The sequence below is a fragment of the Bufo gargarizans genome, chromosome 3 (genome assembly GCF_014858855.1).
Source record: "Bufo gargarizans isolate SCDJY-AF-19 chromosome 3, ASM1485885v1, whole genome shotgun sequence".
Taxonomy (NCBI): Eukaryota; Metazoa; Chordata; class Amphibia; order Anura; family Bufonidae; genus Bufo; species Bufo gargarizans.
The window spans coordinates 419,569,631-419,597,135 of record NC_058082.1 but is presented as its reverse complement, the minus strand read 5'-3'; the positions used below and the strand labels follow the sequence as shown (position 1 = coordinate 419,597,135).

Genomic DNA, 27,505 nt, shown 5'->3' with positions numbered 1-27,505 from the left:
TTTTTGCATTCAGGAGATCATTAGACACTTTGGTAAGAGCAGTTTCTGTAGAGTGTGAAATACAGATTGTAAGGAGTCAATAAGAGAGCCGGTGGAGAGAAAACTGATGAGGGGAAAGTAGACCAGAGTAGATCAGACGTTGCAGGACTTTAGAGATGAAGGGGAAGTTAGAGACAGATCTGTAGTCAGCAGCACAGGTTGGGTCGGTTATAACAGAATGTTTAGATAAATGCCAGAAGAGAGAGAGAGGGATTAAATATTGTAGTTAGGTGACTAATGACAGCCAATGAGAGGGACTGGAGAAGATGGGATCACTACGGCAGGTCACAGATCGAGAAGAACAGAGCAGCCTGAAGATTTCTTCTGTTATCAGGTCAAATGATGACAGAAAACAAGATGAGGTGTGGGAGGGAGGGGGATCGATGCTGGTTGGGAACTGGGAGAAGATTATTTCCTGCTGGATGCCATCATATTATATTTGAAGTAAGTGACCAGGCCTTCAGCACAGAATCCATTGATAGGCACGTGCACTTGAGTGCTGAAGAGGGAGTTAAATAGTTTTAAAAGAGTCCTTTTAAGTTATTTGAATGTGAGGAGATAAGAAAATTGAAGTAGGCTTGTTTGGCAAGAAGAGGGAAAGAGTTGTAGGTTTTAAGCTTAAAGGGGTTCTGCACTTTGTTTAAACTGATGATCTATCCTCTGGATAGATCATCGGCATCTGATCGGCAGGGGTCCGACACCCGGGACCCCCATTAATCAGCCCTTGATGAAGCTGCTCCAACCTTTCCAACACAAATTGCGGGAACCTTGATGCTTGCCTGAAACATGTTTTCTTCAGTGATGCTCTAGGTGTGCCATATGTTTATGGAGAAACTGACATATGCCAGCAGATTTTCCCAATTATAAATTTAAAAGGGTTCTGCACCTCTGGATAGATCATCAGCATCTGATCGGCGGGGGTCTGACACTCGTGACTCCAGTCGATCAGCTGTTTGAGAAGGCAGCGGCTCTCCAGCAGTGCCGCGGCCTTCTCACTGTTTACTGCTGGCCGAGTGACTTCACGACTTGTATCAACTGGCCTGGGCGCGGCTAAGCTCCATTCAAGGGAACGGAACTTAGCCACGCCCAGGCCAGTGATACTAGTCGTGACGTCACTGGGCCTGCGATAAACAGTGAGAAGGCCGCGGCGCTGCTGGAGCACACTGCCTTCTCAAACAGCTGATCAACGGGGTCACGAGTGTCAGACCCCCGCCGATCAGATGCTGATGATCTATCCAGAGGATAGATCATCAGTTTAACCAAAGTGCAGAACCCTTTTAAATTTATAATTGAGAAAATCTGCTGGCATACGTCATTTTCTCCATAAACATTTGGCACACCTAGAGCATCGCTGAAGAAAACATGTTTCAGGCAAGCATCACGGTTCCCGCAATTTGTGTTGGAAAGGTTGGAGCAGCTTCATCAAGGGTGGCTTTGAGGGGAACATTGTAATGATTGGCAGCCTGATCCGGACAAGAGAGGGAAGAGATTGAGGCCAGTGATAACTGTAGGGTGTCTATAAGTTGCTGTGAGTAAATAATGTGTAGGTTTCTGTATGTGTGAAAGAAGAAGGAGAGCTCTTTATAATTAAAGGATAACTGTCACACTTAGACCCTAATTTCAATTTTCATATATGTAGTTACTAATAACATGATATTCCAGAATCAGTTACTATTAGACTGACTTACCCCATATTTAATAAGATTCAGCCCTTAGCAACCAGTCTGCATAAAACTGCAATCTCACTATTCAGTTAAGATGGCCGCCACTGCCCTCACCCTGAGGCTAATCCCGCCTGCCCTCACTAGCCAGTAACAATAGCCCCCCAAAAGTGTCAGTAACCACAGCCCTCCCCCTAAAGTGTTAATCTCCTGCAGCACAAAGGGGTCCTCTTACCACATGTTGCTTTCATTTATACACTGAGCATATTGCAGATCTCCCTTCCCTGGTCTGCGCTGCTCCAATTCTGCATTCTCCAGCTCTGCTGAGTGAGGGAGCGTCTGCCAAGCGCAGGGACAGGGAGAAGTGCACACAGCCCAGGCACTGTTATCAGCTGCTGGGGAGGACCTGGCTTTAATCATTTACTTACAGTCCCTGGCTCTCAGTAATGTGAGCCTGCACGCTGCGTGCTCCGTCCTTCAACACATAGACGGACCCTGCATAGCAACCTGATTTTAAGCACAGGTAAAAGTAGGCAGTACAGGGAACAAAAATGTGGAATTAAGGGGTAATTGAGTACACAGTGAAAAGTTGAAATAGGGCCACCAAGGAGATATTAATCACCACAATCCAATAGTCCAAAAAAAAAAATATATATATATATATGACAGTTATACTTTAAGGAAAGAAGATTGTTGTCAGAAAGTGGGATGGATAAGTTGATAGTTTCAGAAAGTGAGCAGATGCAGAAGAAGACTAGATCAAGTGTACTGCCGTCTTTATGGCAGGGGATGTAAGTTGTGAGAGGCTCAGAAAGGAGGTTATAGAAGTAAATTGAGAAGCAAAGGGGAGATTGGGTCTTCAATGGGGATGTTAAAAATCACCAATAATATAAATTGGCAATTCGCTTGATAGAAAATGAGGAAGCCAGACAACAATATGATCCAGGAACTGGTGGGGTGAGCCTGGGGTACAATAGACAAGAGTCACTCGCAGGGAGAATGGGTGGAAGAGTCTGATGGTGTGGTCCTCAAAATACGGGAATGTGAATGAGGGTACATGGTGAATGACCTGAGTCAGACTGTATTATACAAGGCCCAGGATCCCTGCTGCCGTGGGTGGTGGGTCCTGTATGTAAATAATGAATACTCCTGTCCTGGCGGTCCAGGCCCCCTCTGGTGTGGACCCTGTAGCAGCCGGTATGGCAGCATGGACATAAATGGGCTTTCTTCTGCAGAAAACACCTGATTTTCTGGAAAGCCTCATACAGATGAATGAGACAGACACATGTTTTGCAGAACAATAATGATAGAAATGTCAGATCAGGCACATAACTGAAACCTATGGACCCCACTGACAATAACTGGGTCTGTTAAGGAGCCTGACATTTTACCGGACAAAACAGGGCAGCATGATGATGCTCTATGTTGTCCTGCTGTTTTGATGGAATCGATGACGCAGGCTCCTGAGTCTTACAATCCAGATAAAAGATGCCTGACTCACCCGAAGAGGTGAATTCTGTTGTAAAGTGGTCACATGTTTAAAGATTTCATCTTTAGAATCTTCCTCCATCTTGGGGCAGAATTCTGCTGGAGAGGTAGGCACCTTCAAAGCAACACTGCAACAGAGGGTTCAACAAGGGTTATGGGGTTTCTAATGTCTGGATTTTCTTAACACAGAACAAAGGGTAAAGAGGGAAATTCATATAAAATGTAGTTAAAGAATGAATGATAAAATTAGAGCAGAGGAGCACAAGTCCTAAAACACAGACATCCTGAAACAATTCATAGATATTGAAAAGGCAAAATACGAGTAACTTTAAATCTTGAAATGTATCATTCATTAACTAGCCCATAACCTGCTGCTGTCAACTAACTTAGGCTGGAGGGAGAAGAAATAGTAACCCCTAGATCCGTGACAAAGGCCTGTCACCCACATAAGTCAGTTCTCTCTGCTCTGCAAAAGGGGCAATCACCCCAAAACAACTACCTGCAGATGAGACACTGACTTGGTTATGAAGTTAACTTATATCTCAAGGCTTCTTTAAAAGGTTTGACCTTGCCTTTAGGATAGTTACCATTAAAGAAGCATTGCATGGCTTATAAGATTTCTTATGCCTTCTAAGTGCTCTCCATTAGGATAAATATTAACTCTGGATCCTCCACAAAGGCCGCTCACCCAGCTTAAAGGGAACCTGATACGCTGAACATGATGTCTGAGCTGCAGGCAGCATGTTATAGAGCAGGAGGAGCTGAGTAGATTGGTATACCGTTTTATGGGAAAATATCTAGTATAACTTGCATATTACACATTTATATTCCTACTCCTTCTGGGCTTTGAAGTCAGGGAGCCGTTCCCATCAGTGATTGACAGCCCTTCCCTCTATGACTGTGTATACAAAGACAGCGGTCAATCACTGACAGGACCGCCTCCTGGACTTCATTTAAAGTATTTCAATGAATAAAATACAAGTTATAATAAATCTTTTCCTATAAAACTATATAATTAATCTGCTCAGCTCATCTTGCTCTATACCATGCTGCCTGTAGATTGCACTGCATTTTTATGGTGACAGGTTTCCTTTAAGCAAGAGATGATTAGGCCGTTATTACCACTGGTGTCCTTACACAGTCTAGCACTTTAGGTACTGACTGGACTGCTTCACCCTCAGCAGGGACACCCCCCCCACCCCCCCAAACTATTAACATCCAGTTGTCAATTTATGCATCAATTTGTAATAGGAATAACAGAAGAACAGAACGACGCAGCGTTATGAAAAATGCTCCAAAACAGTTACAGTTATGGTGAACAACATTATTCACTAAAAACAGACATGTCTGAAGTGGTGACAGGTCCTCTTTAAGAAATGATTATTTGGGCACAGTGCACCGAGTTCTACACAATTCATCAAACTAGAACCGAGCTGATATGGTGTGCCAGGGGAGAAAGTTCAATGAAAGGAAATAAATTCATAGCTCAAAGTTCAGAGCCATTGTCGTTTGTCTTCGTGCACATTGTTTGCTGTCCTCATTGTCTGATCATTGAACTACTGGAAAAAAAAACAAGGGAGGAACGCAAGGCAAGCTGTAAAAGGAGGAAACCATGGATGAGGAAAGAAAAGTGAGAGCGGCAACACGCACAAAAAAAAGGAACGAGGCAGAATATAAAATCCTAATGTGCTATTGATTACGTTACTGAAGACTAGAAGACACATCTCCTCCAAGTAGGGGAAGTCCAATGTGTAGACCGTGCAATAGAAGAGAAAAGCGCAGTACACAGCCAGTTTCCTACTTATTAACACCCTCACCTCCGCATGGAGCTTTGCTGGCACAATACTGGAGGGAGTGCAAAAGCTTCCCATCGGAGGCAAAGCGAGGAGAGGCCACTCAGCAGGGGGCAGAGGAAACCGAACAATGAGCGGACAAACTAACAAAGGAAGTATGACAAGGACACAATGGGGCATTGTGATAATGTTCCGCTGCCAGGAACCTGTACGCTCACACACAGACATGTATCATTTAACCACATAGAGTATACCTACAATGCATGACTCACACACCTATATGTCAGCGAGGAGGACAGATACACCGGGCTACTGAAATACATGTATATCTATCCAATGCTCTTACCACTGCATCTCATCTGCTTACTCTTCTCCCTCTCTCACCCTTCTTCATTCTCTCCATTTCCTACTCCCTCCCCCTACCAATCAGGCCTGTTCCTGCCCTGCAGGTTGCTGTGGGGACTCTGCCTTTGCTAAGGATGGCATTGTTAGAGTACAATGACTTCCCCCACCCTCACTCCATGCACTGAGCCTCTCCCACATTCCTCACACTGGGCCGCTGATCACCAGGGAAGGGAAAACACAAGGGACAGCTCAAAACACCCATGTCAGAACTGCAATCATAGACAAATATGGTTTTTACAATCTTTTAATCTTCTTTCTGACCCTCGATCACTGTTCCCACGTGTTCGGTACTCATTTATTCTTGGAGTTCCACATTTCTAGATTCTCTGTGTAAAATATCTTGATAAGCGGTGTATACAATAAGACCGTTCACAGTACATGTAAATGAGAAGAAATCTGGTAGAAGGTCCAGAAAAGCAGCGCTAAACCCCTCAGAAAGGCTGTAAGAGTGCAGGACGTGTTAGGGCTCTTTCACATTTGCGTTGTCTGGATCCGGCGTGTACTTCATTTGCTGAAATTACACGCCGGATCTGGAAAAACGCAAGTGAACTGAAAGCATTTGAAGACGGATCAGTCTTCAAAATGCGTTCAATGTTACTATGGCAGCCAGGACGCTATTAAAGTCCTGGTTGCCATAGTAGTAGTGGGGAGCGGTATACTTACAGTCCGTGCGGCTCCCGGGGTGCTCCAGAATGACGTCAGAGCGCCCCATGCGCATGGATGACGTGCCATGCGATCACGTGATCCATGCGCGTGGGGCGCCCTGATGTCACTCTGGAGCGCCCTGGGAGCCGCACGGATGGTAAGTATGCTGCTCCCCCGCTCCCCACTACACTTTACCATGGCTGCCAGGACTTTAGCGTCCCGGCAGCCATGGTAACCATTCAGAAAAAGCTAAACGTCGGATCCGGCAAAGAGCTGAAACGACGTTTAGCTTAAGGCCGGATCCGGATTAATGCCTTTCAATGGGCATTAATTCCGGATCCGGCGTTGCGGCAAGTCTTCAGTTTTTTTGGCCGGAGCAAAAAGCGCAGCATGCTGCGGTATTTTCTCCGGCCAAAAAACGTTCCGGTCCTGAACTGAAGACATCCTGATGCATCCTGAACGGATTTCTCTCCATTCAGAATGCATTAGGATAAAACTGATCAGGATTCTTCCGGCATAGAGCCCCGACGACGGAACTCTATGCCGGAAGAAAAGAACGCAGGTGTGAAAGAGCCCTTACACACAGGCAGCAATGGCCAATAGCCACACAATGTTTAAATTTTACCCACAAAATATTGTGGCCGTTGACCACTCAAGGTGGGTGAGGTTTAGGTCGTGTGCACTTACCGCAATGTGTGTCCATACCCTGAGCTGTTCAGTCATTCCACACTTGTAGTTTTTTAAGTTAAAAAGGTTTTCTGAGATTTTTTTTATTTTTTTATGATGATCTATCCTCTGGATGGGTCATCAGTATCTGATCGGTGGGAGGGTCACACACCTGGGACCCCTGCAGATTAGCTGTTTGAGAAGGCACAGGAGCTGTGACTGCCGCTGCCTTCTTAATGTTTACCAAGCACAGCGCTGTACATTGTATAACGCTGTGTTTGGTATCAGTTCGAGTTGTTTCAAAGCCATGTGAAACATGAATGTATCGTCATTTGGCCTAGGAAAAGCAGAGAGAAGGCCACGGCGCTCAAAGGAGCAACGCTGCCTTTTCAAATAGCTGATTGGCAGGGGTCAGACCCCCCACTGATGACCTATCCAAAGGAACATCTGCATGGAGTTTGTATGTTCTCCCCATGTTTGTGTGGGTTTCCTCCATGTACTCCGGTTTCCTCACACACAAAGACATACTGATAAATAAATAGGTCACCGGTATCAAAATCTAAGAAAACCCCTTTAACTGCTGTTGATGGACCTTACTATGGTTTTTTTCATTCTTGCTTCTGTGACTACAAGCTCATGGCATTAACATTAAATACCTGATGTTTATCAATAAGTGAATTTGGATATTTACTTGAAATGGGAAATCTGTAGAGGACTTTAAGGCTATACATCGGCATTCTAAAATCAGACAGGCTGTTCCAGTAGAGCAACAGCCTGCTGGAGTTCACCATATTACAATGGGATTTGACCACTTTCTGGCATAAATGCCAGCTTTCGGCCTGACAAAAAGTCATGCATGCAATGGGGATCCGGCATTTCCTGGCATTATCTAACTATGCCGGATACGGTGAACACCAGCAGGATGTTACTCTGCCGGATGATGTGAACATAGCCTTAAAAATGTTACAGTGATCAGCAGCACATGTCATGTCCCTGGACACCCTGCAGTCTGTGGGTATTGGATGGGAAATTAGTGTGCATATGCATAAACCTAACTGTATAATTACAAAAAGAGTAAAAAATAACAAAGATCAGTCAACAGCAGCATATGGACAGTTTCAGTGAAAATAAGTGAAAGCAGACAAAAAAGGTGATAAAGACACATGTGAATTAATAGAGGGGACATTCAGGATCCTCATCCATTAGCCAGAGAGGGGACAGATAAAAAGGGAGCTTCTCACCCTGGAGGAGTCAGCACGTTACATAGCACCGCAATTTTAATAAGAACTGCTGTGGGATCCTGGAGGCAGGATGCCCAGTTATCAGCTTTATGCAATTTTAAAAGCCTGTTACAACATGAACTATCCCTAGTGCTTCAGTAGTACTTCCCCTTTTAGGTTAAAAAGTAACCAGGGAAACTGGTTGTAAAACACCACATGTTTTTTAGCAATGTGGTTTTCAATGGAAGCCATTCTAGGAACAATGACATATAGGACAGACGTTTTGGTATGCACTTGTTGCACCAATGTCAATGGTGCCTTTAAGGCTAGTTTCACACTAGCGTTCGGCTGTCCGCTCGTGAGCTCCGTTTGAAGGGGCTCACGAGCGGAGCCGAACGCTTCCGTCCAGCCCTGATGCAGTCTGAATGGATGCGGATCCGCTCAGACTGCATCAGTCTGGCGGCGTTCAGCCTCCGCTCCGCTCAGCAGGCGGACACCTGAACGCTGCTTGCAGCGTTCGGGTGTCCGCCTGGCCGTGCGGATCCGTCCAGACTTACAATGTAAGTCAATGGGGACGGATCCGTTTGAAGATGCCACAATATGGCTCAATCTTCAAGCGGATCCGTCCCCCATTGACTTTACATTGAAAGTCTGGACGGATCCGTCTGAGGCTATTTTCACACTTAGCTTTTATATGCCAATATAATGCAGACGGATCCGTTCTGAACGGAGCCTCCGTCTGCATTAATATGATCGGATCCGTTCAGAACGGATCCGATCGAACACTAGTGTGAAAGTAGCCTAAAGCAGATCTGTCACCACAATATACTGCCCTAGTTATTATAGCCTACTGAAATATTGATTTTAGTAAAGAACTGTAGTCTTGATGAAATAACAATTCAGGGTCACCTTTTCTTAGAATTCTGCCTTGTGCAGTTTCTTATTTATTCCTCCTAAAAACGCAAGTAAAAAATGAGAGATTATACCTCTGCTTGACCTTACTTCTACAGAATCATACTGACAGCTTTATGTCACTATGATCCTGTACAAGTAAGGTCAAGCAGAGGGACATAGCATTATAAATCATGATAATGCCCTGCTGCAAGTCCAGAACGGAGGATCACGCTCACACGGAGCGCGATTCCCGCAATGGACTCACTGGTGTGAACCAGCCCTAAGGGCTGTTTCACACGAGCGGATGCCGCGCGTGACATCCGCTGCATGAATGACAGCCAAGACCCGATGCAGACAGCAGAAGTACGGAGCAGTAACATGACTGATAATGCTCCGTGCCTCTCTGTGATCTCTTAACTACGAAATCCCAGTGAGATAAAGTTGTCACTGTGATTTCGTAGTAAAGAGGTCACAGAGAGGCACGGAGCATTATCAGTCATGTTACTGTTCCGTGCTTCTGCTGTCCGCATCGGATCTTGGCTGTCATTCACGCAGCGGATGTCACGCGCGGCATCCGCTCGTGTGAAACAGCCCTAAAGGTCTAGATACAAATTAACAGTTGGAAGCGTGTCCCTGCACAGTCTGTCATTGTCCAATCAATGGTGCCAGTGGTAGACTATGCAAGAACACATCCCCAACTGGTAACACCCATCTGTACCTTTATCTAGAAATTTCTAGCACGAATAATACTAGACTGGCACAACACAAATATATCCTCCAGAATTGTTATTGCATGGGCCTGCAAGTAGTTACTAGAGCAGTTTTGTTAGGAGAGGCGACAGGTCCCCTTTAAGGGCAGCATTTAACAGTGACAGGTATTACTAGAACAGCAAAACATGGTGGACTAATAATTAGGCGCTTCTCTTACATCACTCACCAATGACCAAAGGCAACAGTGTATTATGTCTTAGGTGCCATTATCCAAATGGCATAATATATTTTTGTAATCGTGCAATGGGACTGGTAATTATAATATACTCCCATTTAACAGTGCAGCTTATTAAACGGAACCTGTCCCCATGAAATGTACAGCAATCTGCATGGAGCATGTTACAGAGCAGGAGGGACTGAGATGATTGATGTATAGTTTTGTGAGAAAAGATTCAGTAAAACTTGTAATTGATACATTTATATATCTGCTTTTTCTGACTTCATTGTACACGGGGGAGGTGTTATCAATGATTGATAGCATTTTCTGTGCAAGATTGTCACTGACAGCTGTACACAAGTGTGGTCTTAAGTTCAGAAAACTCTGAGATATAAATACAAAAATTTAAAGTTTTACTGAACCATTTCCCACAAATATAGCAATCTGCTCAGCTTCTCCTGCTCTATAACACGCTGCCCGCAGATCACACTTTCATGGTGACAGGTTCTCTTTAAGATAAGGGTCCATTTATACGACTGTCAATACGGGCACGGACGGCTTACAATCACAAACGCCTATTCATTGACTTGAACGGCAAGATACGGAGCTGAGAGGAAGCCCACGGAAGTGCCTCCGTGGGCTTTGGGATCTATGCCTCCGTACCACAAAAGATAGGACATGTCCTATCTTTTGCCATATATTGTGGATCGCAGACCTATTCAAGTTAATGGGTCCGCACCGCAGTACGGGATTCAAACGGCCGCTGCCCGTGCAGCACTGACATGGACGGCTTACGTTCGTGTGACTGAGGCCTTACAGTGATTTAAAATCACTAACTAGTTTTTGTGTTACCTTTGCTCCTGTAGGTTTCCAGAATAGCATTTTAGAGCATCCTGCTTTACTGAAGAATCCATTCAAGCAAACACTAGAAGACAAAGATGTACATACAGGTTATATACAGAGACATCTATGTACAACTAAACTGATAAATAAGCAGGTAACAAGTAGGGCACACCAGACACTTAGTGCCACACAAAGAGTTAATTTGCACGTAATTTATTAGATGTAATACATATGATGAATTAATATTAATAATTAAAATGCATTAAAATACACGAAAATCTAAAAACTTGAAGATAATTTAAAAAATTAAAACAAATAAAGTCCTTAAATATATCCAGTGATGAATAAATGGAACGTTGTAAATATAGTAGTCTTTTTTGAGAGTTATTATAAACTCGCTATTTGTGACCGGAATCAGTCAGTTCGAATCCCTAAGAGGATTAAATCCTTGGATAGTAGTAGCGGTACCGCTAACTTTTTTTCACAAGTTTTTTACTGCCTGTTTGCAAAATGGCCCGAATTGGTGTACTCACTATTTCAGTTGGTATCAGGCTTCTTAACCTCACTCGTGGCGTCCCACGTGCAGTGAGGATACTGTAGGCAGAAATAAATGCGGTGTAACTTGTTGCGGTAAAATGTTAAAGTTGTTTCGGGATCCTCGGTGGTCAGATGTTAGCTGCGCTGTTTTCAAGGTGCGCTGTTTATGAGATGGTCTGGTCACTCTAATCTTCGGTGCAGTGACAGTCCAGATTTGCAGAGTTATACCAGATTACCAATCTCAACAGCAAGTATCCTGCTTTCCTGAGTGTCAGCATAAAAGAACACCGATCCCTTTCTTCAAGCGCTTTTTATCCTCGGGTGCCGTATTTGTTTCTCATGGGATTAGTTTACCATACGCGTTTCAGAGCTTATTCCAGCTCCTTCTTCAGTGGTTGAGCGTCAATCACTGAAGAAGGAGCTGGAATAAGCTCTGAAACGCGTATGGTAAACTAATCCCATGAGAAACAAATACGGCACCCGAGGATAAAAAGCGCTTGAAGAAAGGGATCGGTGTTCTTTTATGCTGACACTCAGGAAAGCAGGATACTTGCTGTTGAGATTGGTAATCTGGTATAACTCTGCAAATCTGGACTGTCACTGCACCGAAGATTAGAGTGACCAGACCATCTCATAAACAGCGCACCTTGAAAACAGCGCAGCTAACATCTGACCACCGAGGATCCCGAAACAACTTTAACATTTTACCGCAACAAGTTACACCGCATTTATTTCTGCCTACAGTATCCTCACTGCACGTGGGACGCCACGAGTGAGGTTAAGAAGCCTGATACCAACTGAAATAGTGAGTACACCAATTCGGGCCATTTTGCAAACAGGCAGTAAAAAACTTGTGAAAAAAAGTTAGCGGTACCGCTACTACTATCCAAGGATTTAATCCTCTTAGGGATTCGAACTGACTGATTCCGGTCACAAATAGCGAGTTTATAATAACTCTCAAAAAAGACTACTATATTTACAACGTTTCATTTATTCATCACTGGATATATTTAAGGACTTTATTTGTTTTAATTTTTTAAATTATCTTCAAGTTTTTAGATTTTCGTGTATTTTAATGCATTTTAATTATTAATATTAATTCATCATATGTATTACATCTAATAAATTACGTGCAAATTAACTCTTTGTGTGGCACTAAGTGTCTGGTGTGCCCTACTTGTTACCTGCTTTTTTAAATTACTTAGAGGATTGGGTGAATCCTCCTGCAGGTGCACCCATACCATTCTGGAGCAGCGGGTGAGCCCTCTCTAAGATTTCAAATTTTAAACTGATAAATACTCAATAACAAAAGATATGTCTTAATTACTGAACTGCTATAGACAAGTTTCTTTTAGTCCAATGAAAAAAAAACTTAGCCTTCATTGGATATAACCTACAGTTTTGAGCAAACAGCTCCCATGTACTCCTGTTACTAAACAAACCCCTGTGTGTGGTCTGACAAACAGCAGCACAGGTGCAACCAGGTCACCACCTCGATATCAGCCTCCGTGCTCGGATCCGGGCGACGCAAGCCCAATATGAAAAGAAAGAGAGATTCCTGCACTGGAGATTCGAAGTAAAAAAAAAATTAAAATCTTCTTTATTAAAAAACGATTAAAATAATCCAGGTACAACACAGATAGATAAATCCCCATGAACAAAGGTCTATGCGTTTCGGACTGTACCTAGTCCTTATTCATGACACAAAATCAAAGTGAAACCACCCCCTTATTTAAGATGTAAATACGACATATTATATCTTTCTATTACAAACCAGATATTCTCAGGGTTTAAATAGGCATCAAATTATCATGAATATTTATTAAGTAATGTTTGCAGTGTATCTCCATAGAAAACACTTATTTTGTATACATGGGGTTAAATCTGAGTGTATCACATTACTGCCCACGTGATGGGGCTATTATCTTAAATTAGGGAGCGGTTTCACTCTGATTTTATGTCATGAATAAGGACTAGGTATAGTCCAAAACGCGTAGACCTTTGTCTATGAGGATTTATCTATCTGTGTTGCACATGGATTATTTTAATCATTTTAAATAAAGAAGATTTTTTTTTAACTTCAAATCTCCTAGTGCTGGAATCGCTTTCTCTTCCTGTGTGTAGTCTGATCCTGCAGTAATCTTTACGTTCCCTGCTCTCTGCACCTTAATAACCTAGTCCTGAGCACCACCGGTGGTCAGAACGTCAGTATTATTGACGCCAGAGGGAGCGATCCCCTCCAGGGCCCAGTCACTCAAAGCAGGGAGGGAGGGGCTAGGCGCTAGAACGACCAAATGAGAGCAACAGTGACGCCCCAATTGCAGAAAACAGCTCATTTGCATATTAGGAAAAACACGATATTACAGAAATGGAACCTAAAATTGGGATGGAAATAAAAAAATATTTTGTTCTGGTGAGCAAATGCTATCTAACAGTGCTCCGGGTTTAATAGGGAGGTCTGTGGTGACAGATTGCCTTTAATGAATACAGTGTGTTCCGAATGAAGTCTTCTGTTCTCCCGTTTTACTGCTATTAACAAAAAAAATATTTTTGCATAGTTTAATAGCACAACATATTCTGGTGACAGATCCACTTTAAAGAGTAACTAAACCTTAGAAAAAAAGGTGATTTGTCATAGCAACATATCAAAAGTTTTGCTCTGTAGAGGTCTGGGTGCTGAGACCAATGCGAGGAGTGAGAAGCACCCAGCTGAGCTGTTGAAGACAGAAATGAAGACCGCCTTAGTAGAAGATCTGTGGGGGTCATCTTCATTTTAGACTTCAGAGACATCACTCGCTTCTCATATTAGGGATCAGCAGGGATCTCAGCATTCAGTCATAGTGTACAAACACTACTGAAATTAGCAATGAGGTATAGACTATCATGGTAAAATGCTGAAGATAGTAGAGAGAAATGTGTCCCCTACTGTATGGCAGCTGGACACCTACACACCGTCCAGTATGCTGTGGCACTGCACAACCCCATTCTAACTGCAAAACATAGAAGATGGGTCTCATGCACACGACCGTTGTTCGGGTCTGCATCCAAGCCGTAGTATTTACGGCTTGGATGCGGACCCATTCACTTCAATGGGGCCGCAAAAGATGCAGACAGCACTCAGTGTGCTGTCTGCATTCGTTGCACCATTCCGTGGCCCCTCAAAAAAAAATATATAGCATGTCCTATTCTTGTCCATTTTGCCACCCGTTCTGTTCTGCAAATTGTGGAAGGCACATGGGCGGCTTCCGTTTTTTGCAGACCGGTCGTGTGTACGAGGCCATACTGGTAGAAATTTTCCAAACTGCTAGAAAGTCACTTTTACCAGGCGATAGGCATTATCAAGGCAGGAGCAAAGGTCATCAAAGCGGCATCTGCATCACACAAGCCGAAGCAAACAAGCAAACTGCTTAGAATCAGTAAGACTCCTTTTACACAGGTGGAGAAATTTATCATTCCCCTACGTCTTGTTTTTGGAGACTAAATCTAGAAGAAACAGGTGTTTTTACACTGCCAGAAAAAGAGGCAAGGCCAGAGCAGAGTGTTGGCGGGGCCCTGGCTCATTTATAATCATTTGCACCAAAAACTAGCATAACTGATTACTGAAATCAACGCCAGCTACAGGCTGGTGAATATTTCAGTCTGGAGCACGGACTGCCGGAGGAGGCATTTTGCTTACAGGTCTGCGCCTCCTCATAAATTAAATGCCTCCTCCAGTGGTGCAGGCCCTATTGGATAGAACACGTGGGTCTTGATAAATTAGGGCCTCGGAAATCTGGTCAGTGATTGTGTGGAGCCTCCACAGACATAAGGTATAATGGAAAGATTTGTACTCCTGTGTTTTTGACCGGCACCTGGTTTTGGCTCAGTCACTGATGAAAATCCCAGGTCCAGATTTACTACCCGTAAAGATGGTGTAAACTTAGACAGGCTGTCTACACCTGCATTAGATTCATCACAGGGGCTCAGGCTGGATGATAAATGTGGTGCAGGGATAGACACTGTTCTCTAGCTCTAACTATTGGCAGAGTTTTACACGAGAATTGTGGCACACGTCTGGTACAAAAAGTCATATTTTAGGCCACACACCTTCTCGATGAAGCTTTGCCCTTTTTATAAGTCCCACACCCTTTTTCAGGCAAGTCGTAAAAAAAAGTGTTGTGCCAAATTGTGCCACTTTTTAGACAGATTTTAGGGACAGACACATTAGTAAATCTGGGCCACTCAATTAGGCTTTAGGCTGGGGCTACACTACAATATGTGTTGCATGACAGCAAGTCCCAGAAACGTCACCATCCAAAAACATTTGTCTGAAACTTTCTGTCATGCAGCTATTTTAGAGCTGTGATTTAGCTGTAAAAAAAAGTTGCAGGCATGTTGCAGTTGCACAAGGTTTATGAGGGCAAAGTCACTTGGCACTAGTGAGCAAGTTTTTAGTGGCAGCGGGTTGCAAGGTCACTTCATAGACAGACATTACAAGGCGACATTGCGATCTTCAGGTCCTGCGACACATTGCCATGTAGCCCCGGTCTTAATAGCCAGATACCAGAATGTACGCCCATGGACAGAGAAGAACATGGATTTCTACTTCCAATACCTTCTTGTTTTATTCTCCAACCTTATCTCACCCAGAAGCTGAAAACCCCTACAGAACGGATAAAACTGTAGAAATCTATCAGTACAGGAGACTGATTTGTGCGGTTCATGACTAGCTTACAGAGGATTGACTAGATAAAAACGTAACAAATGCTGACAGCAAAGAGATAGAAAATGGTGAAAAATGAAGGTATTCCATTATACAGTGATTAAGTTTTAGGCTACTTTCACACTCGAGTTTGGTGCGGATCCGTCCCAATAGTGCAAACGCTTGTATCCATTCAGAACGGATCAGTTTGCATTATTCATTAAAAAAAAGTCCAAGTCAAAACGGATCTGTCTTGACTTACATTGAAAGTCATGGGGTGGGGGGGGGGGTCAGGATCCGTTTTCAATTGCACCATATTGTGTCAATGAAAATGGATCTGTCCCTATTGACTTACATTGTAACTCAGGACGGATCCGTTAGGCTCCACATAGTCAGACGGTCAGCAAAACGCTGCAAGCTGTGTTTTAGTGACCGTCTAAAAAAAAAAAAAAACGCAACTGAGACCAAACGCAGCCAAATTGATGCATTCTGAACGGGTCCTTATCTATTCAGAATGCATTGGGGCTGAACTGGTCTGTTTTGGGCAGCCTGTGAGAGCCCTGAAACGGATTTCAAAGCGGACCCAGAAACACCAGTGTGAAGTAGCCTTATTTGCATTAAGCCTGGAACCCCCCTTTAAGTGTCAGGACATCTGCAAAAGTATGTTTGATGACATTAAAATTCAGCATTTTTTATGTGAATAAAAGCACCCAATATCATCAGCCTCAAAGACATGAGTGATACAACCGAGAATAAAGCATGTCTCTAGTAAAATAAAACAGGTAAAAGGATTCTGGCATCACTTGGGTCAACTGGTATTGGTAGCTGGTGCTTTTAGCGATACAAAAAAGAAGGACAACCAGCCACAATATTTAGACCAAATATTGGATTTAAAAAAAGCTAATAAGAAAAAACATGCATCTAATATTCCACTGACCAACTTTATTAGAGGGGGGAAAAAAAATGAAAAAAAATAAATAAAAAAATCACACAGAAGGTTTACTAAACGTATGCTGTGGATTGTATTCACTGGGTCATTATATGCACAGAAGTGAACAAATTTGCTTGACAAATATATATTTTTATAATAAGATTTATTTAACAAAGAGCCATTTGTATTGTGTCATGATCAAAGCCTCATATCGTGCTTCAAGCCCTATACCATTTGCCAAAAGCGACAAGAACAACAACATGCAATAAATTACTTTAATAGTTTCTTTTTATTGCTGTCACTTGTATGCAAGATTTAAATATTTGCTATGTGGTCAACATCCAGACACTGTAATAATGCACATATACACTGCAGAATGCTAACATTGTATATTACCAGTCAATATTTTGTGACTTATGTACACAGTGATATGTCACTTAAAAAGGCACAACCGTCAATGTGAAAAACGCATGCCTTCAGAGACACAAGTAAAGTGTGAAGATCTAACCTACTTGTCTAACTCTAAAGAATACCCCTGTGTACTAAAGTATACCATATGTATATTTATACACACACACATACCCATATTATGCCTCCTTTACACATCAGTGTTTGGTCAGTGATTTCGAGACAAAACCAGTTGCGGCTCTAAACACAGAACAGGTGCAGATCCTTCCCTTAGATCTTATGTCTGTGGAGGCTCCAATCCTGGTTTTGGCTCACAATCACTGATGGAAATCACTGACCGAACACTGACATGTGAATGAGGCTTTACAAACCTACCTGTCTGCATCATTTTCCCTTGTAGGCTCTAAGCCCTCATGGGCAGGACCCTCTATGCCCATCCATCACTAGGTTTGACTATCAGTACTCTACTTGTTTATGCATTGTGTGTAGATTCTTTTTATACGTAAAATGTTCAAAAAATATTTTTTTTTTTATTGTTTTTCTTATACGTTTTGTGATACTGCCCATTTTTGTAATATAATTTAAATGTACATTTCTATTAGAGAAATAGCTCTAAAGTGGCCCATTTTGTGCCTTAGCAATGCTCCCCGTCTTCTGTTTACTGTACTGTTGAGACGCGCTCCACACTGACTGCTGCTGCCCTCACTACCTCTCTCCTACACACACACATAATATATATATATATATTATGTGTGTGTGTGTGTGTGTGTGTGTGTGTAGGTGTGTAGGAGAGAGGTAGTGAGGGCAGCAGCAGTCAGTGTGGAGCGCGTCTCAACAGTACAGTAAACAGAAGACGGGGAGCATTGCTAAGGCACAAAATGGGCCACTTTAGAGCTATTTCTCTAATAGAAATGTACAATTAAATAATATTACTAAAATGGTCAGAATCACTGCTTCTACATGAGTTACACTATAATAATCCTAATAAAAGTGCACACAAAGTGAGTGATTGGCAAATAAATAAATATGCAGCGTGATGCCCAGGTAGCCACTAAGTTAGACATAATGATGATTTATACTAATAATATTTCTGCACATACAAGAAATAAAATATATAACATTCACGAGAAAGAAAGAAGGGACTGTTTCTCCATACACATGCTTCTTAAGACATCAATGCTCAGCTTGTTAACACAATTATTTACTCAGATTTCTCTTTAGGGTCTATGATCCTTACCTACAATGTCTTGCTGAGCTGATCCGATTACTGGTTTTACCACAGTTTCATCCAACTATCAAATATTGTTCTTTCTTCTCCTCTCCCGTTAGTGGACCATTATTCATTACCGTCACAGGCGGCTCTATCTCCTACCACATCACTAGTTATTTGTGTGGCGCACTCACACAGGGAGTAACAAAATGTATTCTTATCATCAAGGATCCCTTCTATCAGCTCCCACCTATGAAAAGGCAGGAAGTGGGCTCAGCAGTGATTCTATCAGCTCTCTACCCCTATTTTGAACCTTATTTTTCCAACCCACGATTTTATCTAGTTCTTCAGAAATGGGACTGGAAGAACTGCAGAAGAAAAGAACTCCAGGAGCCATCACTAGAAAACATGTAGGCAGGTACACATAACATGTAATCCTTTTAGTTATCAATGCGTTTCAAGGGCAAATATCCCTCTTCATCAGCCTCATTCATTGAAACGTGTTGACTAAATTAAGGAATTACATTTGATAAGTACCGTACCTGCCTACATGTCTTTTGGGGATAGTGCCTGGAGTTCAGTTCCCTTTTCTTCTGCAATTTTTCCAGTCTGAGCTTGCGGCTCACATTCCACAAAGGTGACCGTCCCAAGTAGCAGTTCACTGTGCGATAGAAATACAGCAGGCTCTTAAGGTGTTGTGCCTCTCACAACACACAGAGGTAAGTGCAGTATATACTGTGAAACTTTCTGTGCTTTTATTGTGTCAAAAACCAGGTTACCACTGAGGAAGGGGTCATTCAGAGAACCCCGAAACGCGTATGGTCTAATACCCTGTACCGGCATGCTGGAAAAATAGCTCCCCTGGACTTCCAAGAATTCATCAGCTGTGACTAAGAGCGACGAACATCGGAGGAATCCTAATAAAGCCACAGACATTGCTTCGGTGAGCAGGATATCCAGGTGACACCGCGCTCACAGCAAATTTCCACAGGTCCGGACGTAGGATAAAGACATACTGGCCAGGTAAAACTAAGCAACAGAGTTGCTCAAATCGGTGGGACGCCACCGCTGTGCAAATTCAGCATTACCGAAACTAAAGAAGCGCTTATAAGACTTTGCTACCAATTACGGTTTTTCTGCGTTTTCCTTGTCTTCTGAACCCAATGACTTCAGTATCTACAAGCCACATATATCCAATGCTGCTATATATTAATTAATGCATATGTCTATTGCTGCTGCGTATTAATTTAATATAAATGCCGCTGCTATTCAACTAACACATTGACTTTTAGTGCACATGCCTTATATTGCTGCTATTACGGTTTAAAGTGTTTTATAATTTTTTATTGGTGATTTTTATTGGTGAATTTTATTGCTATATTCTATTGTCATTGTGGGAATAAATATCCTTATCAATTTACTCCATACTTGAGTGCCTGGTTTATCCTATATTATTTTGTATTCCTTTCTGTGACTGGGTGGGTCACATAAACCAAGAGCACCTTAAATCCATTACTCAGCTGCAGTGATCCACAGATACTGCACTTTGATCGGATGGACAGACCAGTTAAAAAGAGGTATGCGTCTATAGCCCACTGACTTGTATGGGTTAATGTGCTGTCCGTTTAAAAAATGGATAGCACAATGAAGAGAAACATGGTCGTGTGAATAAGCTCTTATGGATAGTTATGGCTTTCCGCCTCATTTGCATCCCTTTCTTCCCAGAATTCCAGAGGAGCATGTGTGGTCTATACGTCTCCTCAAGGCGAATAAGGCCCTCTCCCCAAGGAGAGATAGTACCCTGCAAAACCCATTTATATTCTCATCCTTCTTTTCAGGAGGTGACCCTTCCTAGAAAGATCATAATCAGGGTATTTGGCAAGGAGGGTGTATAGAATATTAAGCGGCTGTTAGAATTTTTATTAATCGTAAGGCAGAAGGGTCAAGCATGAAAGACACAAATGGGGCTGATTGTAACAGCAAACATAAAAAAGCAGGGCACAATAGTGAAACCATGTCAGTTACTAATAAATAAAAAAATAAAAAGTACTATGGTTGGCACTGTTCTATTTAGAGAGAGGAAAGGGATTATATGGGCCTCTTTTTACATGCCAGTACATGAGGGCATACACATTACAACGTTGTTAACCACACAATGGCAATTGTGGTTTCTACATACAGTACTCTGTGTATTAGTAAGGGATACTAACGGGCGCTAAGAGAGTTAAACTTTAAGCCACTGTTTTACGGTTTCAGATTAAAAGAATTGGGAATATATCAGGAGAAAGTGCCAGCCCCAAATCTAAATGAAGTTTGGAGCCACAGGCTTTAGCGCCAATCACAACAGTGTGCTGTAAACACTAGAGCGAGTCATGTCATCTTTGTGGCCGGTCATCACTAGCGCAGATATTTGTTCTGCTTTGTTCTTGTGTATACTCTCTAAAGTGATGCAACAATAGTAATACATTCCAGGCAGGATTATTTTACAGAAGACATTTGTAAGACAGCTGCAAAATAGGCTAATAACTCTTCATGGACTCTACCGCACTGTGACCTGCAGAAACCAGGGCGCTTTGTGTCTACGCAGCAGATGAGATTGCTCCTTTGAGGGTCATCCACGCGTGAGGCTTTGGTTTCAATCCAGCTACTTGTGAAGTTCCAAACTCCTTTCATCTCTCTGCACCTCAACTTCTAATTCTGCATGGCTCCGACACAGTCTGTGCCTGCACCTACAAACTACCAGGGCACAACACTGAGCTCAGCTAGAAGTTCCGCTAGAAAATAGTTTTTCATGATTATGAGCCACCGTTCAAGCAACACAGATTAGATTATTGTTCACAACTATTATTAGTAAAAATGCACACACATATTACGTGGATTACCTGACTGTAGGGGATGAGAAAGTGGGATCTCTCACGTATCGTGGTGTCAACCTCCTCTGTCGGTAAAGACTTCTATCACATGAACGTTTTACAATGGGTTCATGAGAAGTGCTGGACAGCTGGCCTAAGGGCTCTTTCACATGAGTGGATGCCATGCGGGTAATCCGCTGTGTGAAAGAGAGCCAAGCCCCGTTCCGGACAGCAGAGACACGCAGCATTAACATGATTGATAATACTCCGTGCCTCTCTGTGATCTTTTTACTACAAAACCATGGTGACAACTTTATCTCACTGTGATTTTGTAGTAAAATGATCACAGAGAGGCTCAGAGCATTATCAATCATGTTAATGCTCCGTGTCTCTGCTGTCCGGAGCGGGGCTTGGCTCTCTTTCACGGAACAGATTACCCGCATGGCATCCGCTCATGTGAAAGAGCCCTAACACTGAGAAGCTATAACAGGGGGTTAGCAACCTCCGGCTCTCCAGCTGTTGTGGAACTACAATATCCAGGCTGCAAACTTGCTCAGTTGACCCCATAGAAGTGAACAGAGCATGTTGGGAGTTATAGTTTAACAGCTGGAGGTTGCTGACTTCTGAGCTATAATGTAACATTGCACTGTGTATGGTCACTATCAACTGGGGGGTTTGGCTTTCAGTTCAGGCCAGTACTAAAAATGCAGTCTTGGGGAAAACAGCCCCCAAAATGTCATATCTACAGCCTTTAAAGAACAGACAGTCCTGTCTCAGCAGAATTAAACCAGCTTCATACTAATCACTACAGATTTTTTTTTTTTAATGTTCTAATCTAATGTGTAAGAAACAGCGACAGACCCCACAGGACAACTCCCTATGGCAATATGCATGCATGCTCAGCCAACCAAAGTGTGAATATTTATGGGAAGGCTGGGAATGGTGGCATAGGATCCAAACGTATATATATGTACCTGAAGAATGCATAGACATAAACTTTAACAATCTGTTCCTCAAAAGACTGACCATGTTCTCTACTTGTCCTCAAAGTGCAGACCACACAGGCTTCATCCGTATTTTGCGGATCCGTGGTATGCGGGGTGCAAAACTGACACAGCCGTGTGCATGAGGCCTCAAGGAGAGCTCATCAAAAAAAAGACCGGCGGTTGAGCAGAATAAATGGTAAACCTTTGCTCCCATCATTCTGGTGGTTTCATACTAGCTTGTTTTACTTGGCCCAGAAATTTTGGATCCTAAAGCCTCATCTATAAATATCAGTAAACAGAGACACAGGAAAACAGCTTTAAAGATTTTATGATAAATTGTCACCGCACAGGCGACCAGAACAAGAAAGGAAAGATATGACTGGAAATTGTTATGCAAGCTTGCATGAATACATCCATATAAACTAACTAGCAATCTTCTATAAATCAAATGAAGAAAACCAAACACCATTTCACAATTCTCTAAGAGTTTGGCAACAATTACCCAGTAACATGTTGTTCTACACGGGGCAAGAAGACATCTGTTTCGGCACGACAAGAAAAGAAAGTGACAAAAAACCCACATATTTATTAAAACCAGAACAGTACTTGCCACTAGCGACTAGATTTAAAGTGTACTAGTATTTTAAAAAACAATACACTTCTAATACATTATACAGAGGCTTTGATCAGCAGGGGTCTGAGTGCTGAGACCCCCACCGATCGATAGAGCAAGGAAAAAGAGGTGGTCAGAGTGCTGCCTCTCCTCACTGCAGGAGATTAAACTTAGTTAGGCTCACAGACTTTCTACCAAGCAATCTGCATAACAGGAAAAAAAACATTAAAGTGGCAGATTTATTGGTCATTTCACCACCACCCAAAAATTTGAATAAAAAGCAATCTAAAATTTGTACACACCACAAAACGGAATCACGAAAAACTATAGATGGCCTGGCAAAAAATGAGCCCTCACACAGCTCTGTAGACATAAATATAAAAATTTTATTCACAGCTATGTGAATGAAAAAAAAAAAAAATTATATATATATATATATCAAATTATTTGGTCAGGACGTGGTCTAGAGGGGACCTTTCACCATTTACTTTTTTGGTTAAACTACCGTATTTTTCGCCCTATAGGACGCACCTAGGTTTTTGGGGAGGAAAATAAGAAAAAAATTATTTTTAACCAAAAGGTGTGCTTTTGGTGGGTTTGGAACTAATGGTGGTCTGTGGGTGGCACTATTACTGGGGATCTGTGGATGACGGACACTGTTATGGGGGGGATCTGTGGATGACGGACACTGTTATGGGGGGGGATCTGTGGATGACGGACACTGTTATGGGGGGGATCTGTGGATGACGGACACTGTTATGGGGGGGATCTGTGGATGACGGACACTGTTATGGGGGGGATCTGTGGATGACGGACACTGTTATGGGGGGGATCTGTGGATGACGGACACTGTTATGGGGGGGGATCTGTGGATGACGGACACTGTTATGGGGGGGATCTGTGGATGACGGACACTGTTATGGGGGGGATCTGTGGATGACGGACACTGTTTATGGGGGGGATCTGTGGATGACGGACACTGTTATGGGGGGATCTGTGGATGACGGACACTGTTATGGGGGGATCTGTGGATGACGGACACTGTTATGGGGGGGATCTGTGGATGACGGACACTGTTATGGGGGGATCTGTGGATGACGGACACTGTTATGGGGGGGATCTGTGGATGACGGACACTGTTATGGGGGGGGATCTGTGGATGACGGACACTGTTATGGGGGGGATCTGTGGATGACGGACACTGTTATGGGGGGGGATCTGTGGATGACGGACACTGTTATGGGGGATCTGTGGATGACGGACACTGTTATGGGGGTGTGGATCTGTGATGACGGACACTGTTATGGGGGGGATCTGTGGATGACGGACACTGTTATGGGGGGGATCTGTGGATGACGGACACTGTTATGGGGGGGATCTGTGGATGACGGACACTGTTATGGGGGGATCTGTGGATGACGGACACTGTTTTATGGGGGGGATCTGTGGATGACGGACACTGTTATGGGGGGGATCTGTGGATGACGGACACTGTTATGGGGGGGATCTGTGGATGACGGACCACTGTTATGGGGGGGATCTGTGGATTGACGGACACTGTTTATGGGGGGGATCTGTGGATGACGGACACTGTATGGGGGGGATCGTGGATGACGGACACTGTTATGGGGGGGATCTGTGGATGACGGACACTGTTATGGGGGGGATCTGTGGATGACGGACACTGTTATGGGGGGATCTGTGGATGACGGACACTGTTATGGGGGGATCTGTGGATGACGGACACGTTATGGGGGGGATCTGTGGATGACGGACACTGTTATGGGGGGGATCTGTGGATGACGGACACTGTTATGGGGGGGATCTGTGGATGACGGACACTGTTATGGGGGGGATCTGTGGATGACGGACACTGTTATGGGGGGGATCTGGGATGACGGACACTGTTATGGGGGGGATCTGTGGATGACGGACACTGTTATGGGGGGGATCTGTGGATGACGGACACTGTTATGGGGGGGATCTGTGGATGACGGACACTGTTATGGGGGGGATCTGTGGATGACGGACACTGTTATGGGGGGGATCTGTGGATGACGGACACTGTTATGGGGGGGATCTGTGGATGACGGACCACTGTTATGGGGGGGATCTGTGGATGACGGACACTGTTATGGGGGGGATCTGTGGATGACGGACACTGTTATGGGGGGGATCTGTGGATGACGGACACTGTTATGGGGGGGATCTGTGGATGACGGACACTGTTATGGGGGGGATCTGTGGATGACGGACACTGTTATGGGGGGGATCTGTGGATGACGGACACTGTTATGGGGGGGATCTGTGGATGACGGACACTGTTATGGGGGGGATCTGTGGATGACGGACACTGTTATGGGGGGATCTGTGGATGACGGACACTGTTATGGGGGGGATCTGTGGATGACGGACACTGTTATGGGGGGGATCTGTGGATGACGGACACTGTTATGGGGGGGATCTGTGGATGACGGACACTGTTATGGGGGTGGATCTGTGGATGACGGACACTGTTATGGGGGGGATCTGTGGATGACGGACACTGTTATGGGGGGGATCTGTGGATGACGGACACTGTTATGGGGGGGATCTGTGGATGACGGACACTGTTATGGGGGGGATCTGTGGATGACGGACACTGTTATGGGGGGGATCTGTGGATGACGGACACTGTTATGGGGGGGATCTGTGGATGACGGACACTGTTATGGGGGGGATCTGTGGATGACGGACACTGTTATGGGGGGGATCTGTGGATGACGGACACTGTTATGGGGCTGGGGATCTGTGGATGACGGACACTGTTATGGGGGGGATCTGTGGATGACGGACACTGTTATGGGGGGGATCTGTGGATGACGGACACTGTTATGGGGGGGATCTGTGGATGACGGACACTGTTATGGGGGGATCTGTGGATGACGGACACTGTTATGGGGGGGATCTGTGGATGACGGACACTGTTATGGGGGGGATCTGTGGATGACGGACACTGTTATGGGGGGGATCTGTGGATGACGGACACTGTTATGGGGGGGATCTGTGGATGACGGACACTGTTATGGGGGGGATCTGTGGATGACGGACACTGTTATGGGGGGGATCTGTGGATGACGGACACTGTTATGGGGGGGATCTGTGGATGACGGACACTGTTATGGGGGGGGATCTGTGGATGACGGACACTGTTATGGGGGGGGATCTGTGGATGACGGACACTGTTATGGGGGGGATCTGTGGATGACGGACACTGTTATGGGGGGGATCTGTGGATGACGGACACTGTTATGGGGGGGATCTGTGGATGACGGACACTGTTATGGGGGGGATCTGTGGATGACGGACACTGTTATGGGGGGATCTGTGGATGACGGACACTGTTATGGGGGGGGATCTGTGGATGACGGACACTGTATGGGGGGGATCTGTGGATGACGGACACTGTTATGGGGGGGATCTGTGGATGACGGACACTGTTATGGGGGGGATCTGTGGATGACGGACACTGTTATGGGGGGGATCTGTGGATGACGGACACTGTTATGGGGGGGGATCTGTGGATGACGGACACTGTTATGGGGGGGATCTGTGGATGACGGACACTGTTATGGGGGGGATCTGTGGATGACGGACACTGTTATGGGGGGATCTGTGGATGACGGACACTGTTACGGGGGGGGGATCTGTGGATGACTGACACACTGTTACGGGGGGGGGGATCTGGATGACTGACACACTGTTACGGGGGGGGGGATCTGTGGATGGCACTGTTACAGGGGGGGGGGGGTCTGTGGATAGCACTGTTACGGGGGGGGGGATCTGTGGATAGCACTGTTACAGGGGGGGATCTGTGGATGGCACTGTTACAGGGGGGATCTGTGGGTGGCACTGTTACAGGGGAGATCTGTGGGTGGCACTGCTACATATGTGCCATCCACAGACCCCCCACCCCATAACAGTGCCATCCACAGCCCCCCAGCCCATAACAGTGGCATCCACAGCCCCCCAGCCCATAACAGTGGCATCCACAGCCCCCCAGCCCATAACAGTGGCATCCACAGACCCCCCCCCCCCTTAACTGTGCCATCCACGGATCAGCTCGATCATCCAATAGCGCTCCCCCCCCCGCCGCCACCTGTATACTAATATTAAATGTCTTATTCGATTAAAATGTATTATATATGCCCCCTCACTCCTATATTGCTAATCGAACCTTAAATCCTTTTCCTAGGTGCTGTAATGCAGGCCGGGCGGCCGGCGCGTCACTCGCCGACGTCACTTGCCTGCGCCGCCTGCTTCATTCATAAAGTAGGCGGCGCAGGCACGTGACATCAAGGAGTTACGCTGCCGCCCGCCCAGCCTGCATTACAGCACCTAGGAATAGGATTTAAGGTACGATTAGCAATATAGGAGTGAGGGGGCATATATAATACATTTTAATCGAATAAGACATTTAATATTAGTATACCGGAGCGGCGGGGCGGGGCTATAGTACATTGATTGCACCGCCCCTGCCGCTATTCCCGGCCCCCAGCTCCTCCTCCCAGTCCCTCCCCTGGCCCCCGCTCATGCTACATCGCATCCAGCGATGGTAAATTGTCAGCATTCGCCCCATAAGACGCAGGGGCATTTCCCCCCGATTTTTGGGGGGGGAAAGTGCGTCTTATGGGGCGAAAAATACGGTAAGTACCTTTACAAGCGG

General features: G+C 44.5%; 1 protein-coding gene across 3 annotated transcripts in view; it reads right to left on the bottom strand.

Moving 5' to 3' along the window:
- The window catches only part of SOX13 (SRY-box transcription factor 13), a 70,394-nt gene that overhangs the window by 27,901 nt on the left and 14,988 nt on the right, over window positions 1-27,505 (bottom strand). For 2 of the 3 annotated variants that reach the window (XM_044288404.1, XM_044288406.1), the window contains exons 2-3: window positions 10,592-10,664; window positions 3,202-3,316 (exon numbers count right to left, since the gene is read on the bottom strand). In XM_044288404.1, coding sequence (XP_044144339.1) covers window positions 3,202-3,316; window positions 10,592-10,653 — 177 coding nt within the window. In that variant the 5' untranslated portion in view covers window positions 10,654-10,664. Of the gene's footprint in view, window positions 1-3,201; window positions 3,317-5,327; window positions 5,438-10,591; window positions 10,665-27,505 lie in introns of those variants that run through there. The other variant, XM_044288405.1, reaches the window with a different exon arrangement.